At 30.3% G+C, this 14,127-nt stretch overlaps 1 protein-coding gene across 12 annotated transcripts in view; it reads left to right on the forward strand.

Annotated features, from left to right (window-relative positions):
* Window positions 1-14,127, forward strand: part of R3HDM1 (R3H domain containing 1) — an 88,848-nt gene that overhangs the window by 25,806 nt on the left and 48,915 nt on the right. For 5 of the 12 annotated variants that reach the window (XM_051985787.1, XM_051985789.1, XM_051985790.1 and 2 more), the window contains 4 exons: window positions 4,619-4,733; window positions 6,662-6,740; window positions 11,210-11,269; window positions 11,359-11,499. In XM_051985787.1, the coding sequence (XP_051841747.1) occupies window positions 4,619-4,733; window positions 6,662-6,740; window positions 11,210-11,269; window positions 11,359-11,499 (395 nt within the window). Of the gene's footprint in view, window positions 1-4,618; window positions 4,734-6,661; window positions 6,741-7,423; window positions 7,598-11,209; window positions 11,270-11,358; window positions 11,500-14,127 lie in introns of those variants that run through there. The other 7 variants (XM_051985788.1, XM_051985791.1, XM_051985793.1 and 4 more) reach the window with 3 other exon arrangements.

Below are 14,127 nucleotides of genomic sequence, written 5' to 3' on the forward strand. Positions count from 1 at the left end.
ATTTAGACAGATTTGTGGGGAAATTGTAGATGTGACAGAATAAAGTAGCAGGAAATAGTCTAAAGAATTATTTATATGAAGATCTAATATGAGAATTAATTTTGAAAAGTTTATTTTAAATCCCATTTAATATATGTCTTCTTACTATGAGTTGAGAGTGCTAAATTTCATTTTTCTCTTTAGTATTGATTCTTTGAAGCAAAAGAAAAATGGATTAGACATATTTTCTGGAAATTTGATCAAACAAACATAATTAATTCAAGTGAAAAAGAACCCTACTTTTTCCCCAGAATGGCAAATTGAATAATTGCTTTCAATTCTCGTCATCATTTTTCCTCACTAAATGAAGCTATGTTCTTTCCAGCTTTCCAAAATCTAGGGTTGGATGGTTTAGATTTTTAAAAACTTCAGAAGTCATTTAGAAATAAGTCCTTGTTTTACAGGTTTGGAGACTGGAAACAAGATAAGTGACTTGTCTTGTTAGTAATTAGCACAACCTGATTTCAAATCCTTGTCCTATATATCCAAATGCCCATAATATATAAATTAGTTTTGAATACTTTTATTTTTTAATTAGCTAGGGAGAGACACTAAACTTATGATTTCATTGGTATGGGGAAGCTCCTAGTGAGAAGCCATTTCTACCAATTATTCTACTTAAATTCATATAGTAAAATTGCTTTTAAAATAGTTTTTTTTTTTAATAATAATGAAAGTATGCTTGATTGCCTAATTACTTAGCTTTAATTAGTCAATAAACATTTTATGTACTAAGCACTGTGCTATGTATTGGGGATACAAAGAAAGTTTAAAAAAAAAAAAAAAAAAAACATGGTTCCTGCCTCCAAAGAGCCCTCATCTTAATGGAAGAAAATATACAAGTATGTATACAAGTATATGTCTAAGTGTAAGATATATAGAGAGAAGAAATAGAAGCCTATGTGAGAGGGGAAGGCACTTGTGGGCCTTGGTAGGTTGAGAGGGAGGGAGAGAACAGAAAGTTCTCTTGCAGAATGGAATTTGAGCTGTGTCTTGAAGGAAACCAAAGAAGGCCATAGTCAAAAGTAAGGAGAGAAAGCATCTCAGGCCTCAAGGATAATCACTGTAAAGTCAGGCACTGAGTCAGAAAATCCAGTGTTATTTTTTAGCAAAGGCAAGGTGGCTATTGTTCCTAAATGATAGAGTACAGGAGAAAAGTTTAAGAAGACTTAGACCAAAAAAGGCAATATTGGAATAAAAACAAATAGGATTTTTTTATTTGATCACTGGAGATAATATCAAGTCACTAGAATTTATTGAGGACATGATGTGATCAGACTTCCGCTTCATTTTGTCAGCAGATAGGAAGATAGTTCAGAATGAAGAGAGATTGGAGGAGGGCAGACAAGTCAAGAAGCTCAAGCAGTAGTCTAGGCAGGAGATAATAAAAGCCTGAACCAAGAGCACCCTGCTGTGTAAGAAGAAATATTTGAGAAACATTATGAGGGTAGAAACCACAGGAGTTAGCACCAGGTAGGACATATAATCCAAGAGTGAGAGAGAAATTAAGAATGACACAGGGCTGCAAGCCTGAGTGACTAAAAGAAGATAGTGCCTTCAATGTCAACAGAGAAGTAGACTGCAATGGATTAAGTTTAATTTCTCAAAATCCACTTTTCTCCACTATTAGAACTACTACCCTAATTCAGGCCCTAAGCATCTTTTAGAATTATTATTATTATTAAAGCTTTTTATTTACAAAACATATGCATGGGTAATTTTTCAACATTGACCCTTGAAAAACTTTCTGTTCCAAATTTTTCCTTCCTTCTTCCCACCTCCTCCCCTAGATGACAGGTAGTCCAATACATATTAAATATGTTAAAGTATGTGTTAAATCCAATCTATACATATTTATACAGTTGTCTTGCAGCACAAGAAAAATCGGATCTAGAAAGAAAAAAAAACCTGAAAGGAAAACAAAATGCAAGCAAACAACAACAGAGTGAGAATGCTATGTTGTGGTCCACACTCAGTTCCCACAGACCTCTCTCTGGGTGGAGATGGCTCTCTTCATTACTAAACATTTGGAACAGGTTTGGTTCATCTCATTGTTGAAGAGAGCCACATCCATCAGAATTGATCGTTTGTATAGTCTTGTTGCCATGTATAATGATCTCCTGGTTCTGCTTATTTCACTCAGCATCAATTCATGTAGGTCTCTCCAAGCTTCTATGAAATCATCCTGTTGGTCATTTCTTACAGAACAATAATATTCCATAACATTCATATACCATAACTTATTCAGCCATTCTCCAATTGATGGGCATCCACTCAGATTCCAGTTTCTTGCCACTACAAAGAGGGCTGCCACAAACATTTTTGCAAATACGGGTCCCTTTCCCTCCTTCAAGATCTTTTTGGGATATAAGCCCAGTAGTAACTCTGCTGGGTCAAAGGGTATGCATAGTTTGATAACTTTTTGAGCTTACTTCGAAATTACTCTCCAGAATGGTTGGATTCATTCACAATTGCACCAACAATATATCAGTGCCCCAGCTTTCCCACATCCCCTCCAACATTCATCATTATCTTTTCTTGTCATCTAGCCAAACTGAGAACTGTGTAGTGGTATCTCAGAGTTGTCTTAATCTGCATTTCTCTGATCAATAGTGATTTAGAGCACCTTTTCATGTGACTAGAAATGTTTCAATTTCTTCATCTGAAAATTGTCTGTTCATATCCTTTGACCATTTATCAATTGGAGAATGGCTTGAATTCTTATAAATTTGAATTAATTTTCTATATATTTTAGAAATGAAGGCCCTCTAAGCATCTTGCAAAATAGTCCATACTTGCCATGGAATCTCTATTGTTTTTGGCCTTTTAGAATCCTTAGTTGATTCAAAGCTCAGCTCAGATGGCACTGCCCCTTCCCTTAAAAAGAAAGGACCTTTCTTTATCTCTTTTTTTAAGCTAGTAGTGTCTCCACTACAAAAATTATGTTTAATTTAGATTTATTTTGTATTATTAGTGTTTAGACTTATTTTGTATCTATTAAATAACTGTATCTATTAAACATAGTGTGCATACATATACATACCCCTCATAGAATATAAGCTTTTTTTATAAGAATATAAAATATGTGTGGTGGGAAGTGAGTGTGTGTGTGTGTGTGTGTGTACACATGCATATATATTTATATATGTATGTGTATATATAATTAAAACATATGTATGTGTGTGTATATGTATATGTATGTATGTGTGTGTATGTATGTATATATAATAGGATGAAAAGAGGATGAAAGGAAGGAAAAAAGAAGAGTAAAAAAGGTGCGCAGTACTCTGAGAACAAAAGAATACTTTCCAAGGAAGTAAAGAAAGACAGACGCTAATGAATATAATTTCTTCTACTAATATGTATGTGTATTTTTTTTTCTTAAATTAGTATTTGTTATGGTATGTTTTGAATCCTCCCTGAAGTTCTGCTGGATATATAATAATGTTCTATTTTTTTCTATTTCATTTTGTTTTGTTATTGCTTTTTTGCTTTTCTTTTCTTATTCTGTTTCTTCAAATAATAAATTTGATTTTAAATAGAAGAATGTAAGCTCCATGAAAGAAGTTATTTCTTTTTTTGCTTTGTGGTCTTCAGTACTTAACCCAGAGCCTGGAACTTAGTAGACCTTCAAAAATCATATGCTGGTGATTAGGTGAAAATTTATAGTTAGTCACAAATTAAGCAAAATGTAAAAGGAAAAAATGTTGTGGAAGCCTTTCTGAACTCTAGTTATATCTCTTCTCTGGGCAGATTGAAAGAAGTGATAGGGAAATTTCTTATAGCAGATTTTTATACCTTATAACATTATTTGTATTTGGTTTTGGATAAGATTTTTGTTCATGCATCATCTTGAAAGCAAAAGTGGACAATAAAAAGGTAGCAGTTAAAGGTACAGATATGATATTGAGTATGCAAACATTTTTGGGTATTAATGTGACTTCATAGTTTGTTTGGGTTATTTTAATCACTTATTTTTGGTCTAGAGCTCATTTTATTGGTATAAAAGATTACTAGTGAGTAAATTTATTCTACCAATACTAGATTGACAAATGTTTTGTGAGTTAGAGGGGGTGTGCACTAAGAAATCTAAATGATTTGTGCATGATCATGATTCATCCAGTGTGTCCCAGAGGTCATACTTGCTTCCAGGTCTTCTTACTTCATAATCAGCCTTTTATTTACTATGTCATGTGGTCTTGTTATCAATTGTATTTTTAATTCTCCACTTGCTTTACAACTGGACAAAATTGAAGTTCTAAGTTTACATATTCTAAAGGGTTAAAGTTATATAAATTAATAATTTGACCAAAAAAAGGTATATAATTAGTCAAACTAAGTTTTGCAATAATTTACAAACTACAATTTTTACAAGTTCATCTTTGATATCTCTCAAGCATACTTGTGTATCTGATAAGGTTGTATAATTTGTATTTTGATTTTTTTTTAAAATGTATCTCCTTTTCTCAGAAAAAGAATAGTTTTTTTTAAACATTTTATATTACTCAAGACTTAATACAAGTATTATACAGTAGCTAAATTTGTTAAATTTTAACAAACAATTTATCTCATTTTTCAGCAGGAGAAAATCCAGATCCAGTTAACACAATCATTTGAAAAAGATGAGAAACCCTCCAAAGATGAAGCAGAAAAAGAAAAAGGCGATAAGTTGCCCAGAAAAATGTTATCAAGAGGTTTGCAATCTTGTTCTTTTGTTTCTAAGTTGCATTTTATTTATGCCAGGTAAAAGCCCATGTGAATTGTTTAAGTAGTAAAATCATCATTGCAGATAATTTAACTGTACTCAAATTCAGCAAAACATTTTACAAAGAAGACAGCAACAGCACTAAGAGCCACAGTCAGTGTAATAACAGTAATGGATTGTGTTTTCTAGTCTTTGTTATCTTCATATTGAAATATGTAAATCACCATAATATTTTGTGTATTCTTCCTCAAAATATTACTATATAAATCTTACTATCAGAAGTCCAAGTGTAAAAAAAAACACGTAAGAGAGTGTAAGAAGCCCCAGCTTGAATGAGTAAAATTTTATCTTCAGAAAATATGACTCCCAAAATAATAAATTTCTGAATATAATGTTTTAAAAGCCTTACAGGAACACTTGAAGTAAAATTTAATACTTTAACTTAAAAATTTGGGCCTCAAACCTTTTATTAACCAGTCATCGAGCTAGTAAAAAATATTATATAAAGAAAATGTTAATCTAAGAAGCTGAATTCACAGACCATTTTATAAAATACTTGAAAAGAAGTTTTTTAATGCTAGAAAAATATTGTATAATCCCCAAAAAATATAAAATGAAATTTCCAATATTATATTTTATTTGGAAAAGATGAAGTTATCTTTGGTAAACTCATTAGAATTGTCTAGGATCTATGATTCTAAAAAAATTATGTACTTGCAAAGAAAACATAATATTAGTCAATGATAAGCCAAAATCAAATGGTAGTTTGGTTTGTAAGCAAATTTTTAAAAGGAAAGAAATAAGTGGAAAAGAAACATGCAATAAGCAAATTCAAAAAAAAAAAGTATTTTGATGTGAAGTAATTATATTTATCTTTTTTTTACATTAAGCAAGAAATACAGTCCACTTGAACTCTGTAAAACTACTTAAGATTTTAATTACTTTTAATGTTTCTATTTCTGTTATTACTTTGTCATTTTTTTTTACATACTTTTTACTTTTTTACTTGCAAGAAATTTGTACAGATAGTCTTAACTATCACTCTTTGATATTTTGGAGCCCTCATAATATGTGAAATTGAAACTGAAATTTTTGCAATTTTTTTTTCAAAAATTCAATTAAAAAAAAAAAAGAAACCTAAAGAGTTTTCTATTGCTTTTAGTTCAAGATTAAATTTTAGAGCATTTAAGTTTATATGTGCCGTGTGTGTGTGTGTGTGTGTGTGTGTGTGTGTGTGTGTTTTAATATACATTGTTACAATCAACTAGTATCTGAAGTAGGATAGCGGTTTTTTATGATTCCAGTTAACATTTGCAAAGGAGCATGTTGAAATGAAACAAGTAAATACAAGCATTTTTAAAACACTGTGTCAGTGAGTTATGGTATATAGACTCTAGATGAAACTTGTGTGTTTGCTTTTTGTTTTGTTTTGTTTTTTAGTGTAGGTTGGACCTAGAAGTATTTTTCTCTTCCACAATTAAAATTCTTGTTCCTTCACCACATCAAAATTCTATATTTGTAGTAACACCAATAAAACTGAACTAAACATTATCTTTTCTAATAGAAATCTTTAAATCTAAATTATTTGAAATTTTTCTTTGAAGGAAGACATGTTGAGCATGAGGAGAGTGGTAAGTACATATTAGGATTTTTCAAAAACTCAGAAAATATGTTAAATTGTTATTTGTTAGGTTAGATTATGTAACTCTATAAATTAATATTAGCAGAAATTATATAGGAGTAGAAGAATTTTATTGGTCCAAAATAGTCTTAGTATTCCCCTTTCCTACTTTATCAGTTTTTCTATATGAGGAGCATTTTTTTAATCCAGTAAAATTAAGATGAACATCATGTATATAAGGATTAAAAGATAATTCAAGCAACTTTATACTGGGTTTTTGTGTTGTTGTTTTTTAGATTCCAGTCAAGAATACACAGATTCAACTGGCATAGATCTACATGAATTTTTAGTAAATACATTAAAAAACAATCCCAGGTAAAAATAAATAAAAAGGTTTAAATTAAATCACTTCCAGTGTACCAATAATCTTGCTTTTTTTCTATCTTGACTACTGAGAGTATTATAAGTATAGATAGTGATTTCAGCGAGGTTAGAAACAGCTTGTTTGCTAGAGCTAAGATGATGTTCATTATGTGTATTATGAGGATGTATTTTGTTAGTATTTTTCACCATTATCTTATGTAAGATAGATTTAATTATGAGACAAAATTTTGCTTTTCCATAACATACTCTGCTACATAATAAAATATGTTATAAAATATAAAGTATTTCTTAAATTGGCTTTTATATTTTAAAAATAGTGCTGTTATGTTTTTCTTTCTGAGGTTATTTGTTGTTGTAAGAGCTATTTGAGTAAATGTTTTCTCAAATTGAAAATATTTCTGCTATTTTTAGTTGTTTAGTGTTTAAAATCCTGGATGTTCAAAATATATTGAAGTAGAATTACATTTTGATATCTATATTCATGTCATCATTCTCTTATCTTTTTTGAAATTTAACTTGTGAATAATTTTCCTTTGAAGTTCTCGTTCATATTTATTATCTATGCTAATTTATACTTTTTTATATAGGATTGTTATTGTTTATTTTTACTTGAATCTCTACCACAAAGCCCAGTGGGGAAGGCCTTTCAAAAAATAATTTTTGCCATCTCATGGAAGGTATAAGTCAGAAAAATGGCAAATTTGTAGAGTGAGATAACAGACAGTTCTATATAACTTGGTGTTTTGCATCTATCTAAGGGGTGTTATCCACTTATAACAAGGACAAAAAAGGAAGAATTGAGCCAAAGGCCAAAATGCCTAGAAAATCAGACCCACCCATATGTAAATGTAAGCATAAAACATTTCAAAGCCAGATATCAATTCATTTTGGTTTTTCCACCTCTCTGCTTTTCTCCATTAATACAGATATTTACTTACCTATTTACTTATTAATAAATGCTTATTGATAGATTAGGCTAATTATGAATATGTATTTCACGGCTAGTATGTAAAATATGGCCAGTATCAACATCAGACTGGAAACTGTGGCTAATATTAAATCTTATGGGGGAGAAACAAAAGATTTACTCATTTACTGGCTTTGTAATCAAGCTTTCACTTAAGTGTGAATAGTAATTTTTCACGGTTCTAACAATGTGTTATCAGCTTCTACCGGTTTGTTTTTTTTTAAGATCTAATATTAACCACAAGGTATAATATTGGGTAAGTTTACACTTTTGTCACATTGAAATTTATTTTTAATCCTTGAAACATTTTTAACAAATGTAGAATGCTTAAATTTTCTTTTAATGTTAAAATATATATATATATCTCTCTCTCCAAAAATTGTTGCTTTCCATTTTTCATTTTAGATTATGAAATATAATTTTTTCATCCTTAGGCCAGTTAGTAAATGAGCCTAATCCAGTGATTATGATTTATATTGAAAGTTATCTGAAGTATATTTTTAATAACCAATTTTTAAAAAACTTTTTAAGATAATGTTGCAATGTCAACTGATAAACTCCTAAAAAGCACAATTTGGCTATCAGTGACTTTACTAGAAATTGCATGTGCTAACAAAAAAAAAAAAAGTACCTTTTTGTAATCATTGTATATGTTGCAGAAATTCTATTTAACTAGTGGAGTAGAAAAACAATTTGTTTGCCTTTAGTAATAAACTGGACCCAAGATTAAATGATTAATTTTTTAAATGCTTTATTTTACTCATTACCCTTAATTTCAACTTTATTACTGCATATGGAAGAGCAGCATGGGTATGGCTTATTACAAATATTCAGTAATTCCAGAGTCGATAGTATTTGACTTTCAGAAAGTTTTATGATATGTAGTTTATTCTTTAAGCAGCATAACTATCCCATAGTTGATTTAAGCTAATATTAAAATTAATTTACATTTTTTATTATTGGAAAGAAATGGCCAAGGATCTTTCTGCATGGGCAGGAAGAAGACAAATATTTTTGCTTTGGCACAGATAATTCAAAAATATACATATATATTTCTGCACTTAATAAATTCTAGTAGCTAAATATTTGACACAACTTTAATAAGTTCCTTTACTCTGTAATGGGACAGTAATCCATTATTTTTAGTCTTCATAAAGAGATAATATATATCTAGATGTAACTTTAAAATTTTATTTTGAGTAATTTCATTTTTAAAGTGAATATATTTAGAAATACTTCTAATATTACAAGGGTTATTGTCCATCAGGACCTATAAATAGCTTATTCATTAAGATTCTTTATAAAATGTTATTCATTAAAATTAGCATTTGTAAGCTTAGACAAGACTCTGCCTTGATCACAAGCGTTAACATGTTAACAAAATATACTAAAAACAGTGAAATGAGTATTATAAAACTTAAAAATACATACAGAAATTGGGGGTGGGAGAAACATGATAAGAGCAGTAATGGAATTATAAATCTGACTGTAACTAATCTAGAAACAGACCTGAATTAAGACTATTAGGATTTGTTTCACTCTTATAGGAAAACAAAATTTTTTCCAGATTTTATCCCACAAAGGAAAATTCAGTCTGTTCCATATTTGAGATTCAGACCCAGAAAACGTTAAAAAATATCATTGCCAAATGGAAAATCTGAGAAAACAAGGTGATTTTATAGTTGTGAAAATGTCTTCATTATTTGTGATAACAAATATATATATAAAACACTTCTTTTACTTATATTTTTCAAAGCTTTTTATTTTCGAAACAAGCACAGATAATTTTTTAGCACTGATCTTTGCATAGCCTTGTGTTTCAGATTTTCCCCTCTTTCTCCCCATCCTCTCCCCTAGATGGCAAGCAATCCAATATATATTATATATGTAAACACTTCTTTTAAACAAAAAGAGAAAGAGAATGATAGAAGGAGAAGTGCCAAATATCCTCTCATGGGATTGAAACCACCAGTTATTTATAATTACTTTTTTTTTTCAAATTTTAATTTTCAAATATATTTTGGAATAAAGAAAACTATGTGTGGGATTTTGTATCACAAGTGATTGACTTAACACTTCTTGGCACATATTAGGTTCTTTAAAAATATTTCTTGACTTTTAAAATTTTTCATAGTAATCTTACTATTCAGTTAACAGTTGGAAAATAGAAAGGGATAAATCTCAGTGGTAGTACATTTCTCAATTTTTAGGTGAGATTATAAAATCATTTCTCATTCTAAAATAATGAGATTAAATAATGCAGTCTTTTTTTCACAAACAGAAATAAATGTGTGCTAACTTCTTCCTTATCAGATCAGTGGTTTTTCTGATTTGTATTTGGAAATATTCCTATTTGAAAATTAACTGTGTCCCAAATCAGAGAAATATTTAGAGCTATTTAACATGTATAAGAAGTTTCAAAAGCATTCTAATGGAAATATGACATTACCTCTGTCTTATAAAAAGAATCAATACAACAGTGAGCACAACTCACTAAAAGATTTTAGTAAGACCATTCATAATGTCTTTGAGAATCATTCAGTTTTGCTTTGACGGCCTAAAAAGACAGAACTTTAGAGAGTTGTATTATATGTTGACCTAGTGAATTTCTGCAAATTTTTTTATTACACTTACACACACATACCATACTGTTATAGTGTTTTCTAGGGATGTTCAGTTTTAATGTTACTGGTCTTTTATTAAGTATTTCTCTTAATAATATGAAATTTCTAGTGACTACAAAAAATTGATTCTAGTGTTGTATACCCAGTGCATATGAGGCTTTTGGGAATCTGTGATTGCTTTTTTAGACCACTAGGGTGGTGAGTCACAGACTCAGTACTAACTGTTAATCATATTACCCTGAGAGAGCTTATGCCGGATCCCAAGGGTTCTTTGTTTATTTTACATGTTTGAAGAGGATGACTTTTATTGGTTGTTTTGTTGTGTTTTGTTTAAAAGAAAAGCTCTGTCTTAAAAGTATAGGTTTCATTAAAATGTGGACCAAATCTACTTCCCCTTCACCAGTTAGTTAACTAAAGTAATAAATATTTCTGATGCCATTGTCCTGTGATTCTCAGTTCCTTCAGCATATGATTCGCTGAGGAATATTACTGTTCTTAGCATCCCATAGTCTGATTCTTGTTCTGTGGGGTACTACATGGTAATAACATTGTAAACACAATAAATAATATTTTTTTTATCTTTTCTTTACTTAGCTATAAATACAAGAGAAAAATTTATATCCTATTTCTGCTTCATTGCAATCTTCCTGTGGTACAAGGCTATCTAATAAATTAATAAAACTTAAGATTTTCATTCTTTAAAAGTTGACTCTTTTAGAAAAATTAGCCAGTTCTGTGGAATCCTGTGGTGATCAAGCCTCAGAATTCATTTCTTAGACGAAACATATCAATCATATATTTTTTAAATTCAATGACATTTATGATTATTTCACTTTTTCATATGAAAATTGTTAAATTTTGTTTTTCAGGGACAGAATGATGCTGCTGAAATTAGAACAGGAAATTTTAGATTTCATTGGTAATAATGAGTAAGTTCTGAAATTTTACAACAAACCAAGTTGCCAATATCAATTTTTTTAATTTCTAAATTTGCTTTTTATCTGTTTTTTATTTCTAGGTCTCCAAGAAAAAAATTCCCCCCAATGACATCTTACCATAGGATGCTATTACACAGAGTAGCTGCTTACTTTGGATTAGACCACAATGTTGATCAGAGTGGGAAGTCAGTCATAGTGAACAAAACTAGCAATACAAGAATGTAAGTGCTAAAAGTGTATCTCTGTCTGTGTCTACATGTATTTGGATAAATATTTTTATGCATATTGCTGGAATAATTCTTTTCTCCTATAACACCTTTCATATAAGCCTCTCCTAGTGCTTTTATCAGTTTAGTTAATTTGACATTTAAATGACCTTTTATAATAATAGTAAATCACTTATTTCTTCAGTACAAATTGTTCCAACCTGAGCCTAAATATGGTAGATAGATGAAAAATTAATATGATAAATTAATATCTTTGAAATTGCTATGTATACATGGTATATCATTCAAAAATGCATAAATACTCTTCAGTAGCAGTCATTTTTTATATTCCTGGTATCCAGAATCAGAGAGATCTAGGAATATCTCAGCATGTGTAGAACAGACATGCTTACACAAAAAATTCAAATGGGCAAAAATCTCTTCCTCATATCCTTCTCTATCATTTTTGCCCATCTTTCCTCTTGCTTCCCTGATATCCCCTCATCTCCAGCATTAACTCAAGTCCTTTCCCCTCAATTCCAAGTTATTAGTGTTCATCCTTTCTATGGTGTTACTACTCAGTAGTTTTATTTCTTGGTATTTGAATTTTATGAATAAGGTGGACCCTTAAACAAGAAAAAGCTTTGAATTCTCAGAAGAATTTAGCAATAATGGTATAATGGTAGCAGGGTAGTATTGATATTTTAAGGAAAGAGCTACTCTTTTATGTCTTCTTCAATTATGTCACCCTCTCAGACTGACCATATATAAGACTGATACAGAAGACATCTTTTTGGTTGTCTCAACAAACTGAGGTCCTTAATAGTATGCTACCAACTAATCTAGCTGGCAGTTGTCCATATTATAATAAGCATCCATATAGTTGAAGAAGTATTAAAAAGACTGATTTTTTTCTAGATTTTTTTTCTTGACATCCTTGAATCCTTCTTTACCTCAGGACCTGTGGGTATATTTATTATATTTATTTATATCCCATTTGATTATAGTTCACTCAAGCTACTTAGCTGATACTGACTTGAGGTTTTGAAAATTCACTTTTCACTTTATAATAATCCTTCATTTATGAAAAGTATGAATTGAGTTTGACAAACACCATCACCCATTGTTTTTCATAATCATGACACAATTAAAACTAAACTGATAAGGTATGGATGGCTTTGAAAGGTGTTCCTTTTTACTTTAGAGCCTAAGTATTTAACTTTGTTTAAATATATTGCTTTTCCTGCCTATTCCCCAACTACTTTTTATATCTCAATCAGTTAGGAACTACAATCATATCCAAACCCAGACTTCAGTTAGGGGAATAAGCTTGAAGAGCAGTCAAACTAAAGGTGAACCACAATTATTTTAACCAAACCTTCCAACTTTACTAAAAGTTGCTGGATGCCCAAATATATCTTCATTAGCAGGCATTTTGACTAACCTTTAGACTAATGATTCTCTAAGGTTTTCAATACAGTGTAACCTCAGTCATTTGAATGTCATAAGACATGTTAGAAAGTTTTAGTTTTTTTTTTAATTTGAGACCAAAAAATTTAAATAATTTGAAATTTTTTATCATACATTTCAAGTAGTACAGAACACTGACATAATTGTGGATAATTGAAATTTCAAATCATTGAAGTTACACTGTATTCTTATTTTATATCTTCTGGGATATAAAGGAGGTTTTAAAACAGAAAACCTTAGAGATCTGCTCCAATGAATAAAAACAAACTTGCCTTTTCCTCATAGGCAGATTCCCCGCTCCAGCGTTGAACCTGTGGTGTTATGGAAGTCAACAACCCAGTGCACACTGGGGTGTCTCAGTAGAGCGGGAAGTTGGCGATTGCAGGGCAGTAAATTCAGGCACCTGTAAAAGAAAGAGGTAAGACAGTCTTAAGGTTAGCTGAAATGCCTGCTAATGCTACTTGGGATGGAAATCCAGCTGCTCTTAGAGAAGTTGCAAGACACATGGTTCAACTTTATTTCCTTTAGGGCATATCTAAAGTGTAAAATCCTTGAGTCATTAAGAAAAAGGAAAATATGACTTTATACAATTATAAGCCTGTCCCTAGGTGTATATTGAAGAATCACATGACTAAAGATAGTAAAATGGTATTATTGTTATAGCTATTTAAAAAAAATTGGTATTTTAAGGTTAACCTACTTATGGCTCTTCTCAGTTGACTTAAGGAAATATTTTTACTTTATTTCTGCATCACTAGACATGTTTATATTATCTATCCCTCACTTCAGTTGTCCAACAAAATCTTTTTAAAATTTTTACTCATATTATTTATATTCACCTGTGTTTCATTTAACAAGTTTTCTCAGGAGCAATGTTAGTATTGATTTTGCATTGGAGTAATAATTTTCACATTTATATAATGCTTTAAAATTTACTAATAATCAAGTGGACAAAATTTCTTTTTTTCATATCCTTCTTGATCATTCTTGCCTATCTTTTCTCTTGCTTTCCTGATATCCCTCATTTCCAGCACTAACTCAAGTCTTTTCTCCCTCAACTCCAAATTATTGTTGATCATCCTTTTTAAGGTGTTGGTTATTTAGCAGTTTAATTACAAACTAAGCTTTATCTCTTTCTGAATGGCATTAGCATTGTAAGAATAAGGTAGACCC

Source organism: Antechinus flavipes, chromosome 3, assembly GCF_016432865.1.
Source record: "Antechinus flavipes isolate AdamAnt ecotype Samford, QLD, Australia chromosome 3, AdamAnt_v2, whole genome shotgun sequence".
NCBI lineage: Eukaryota > Metazoa > Chordata > Mammalia > Dasyuromorphia > Dasyuridae > Antechinus > Antechinus flavipes.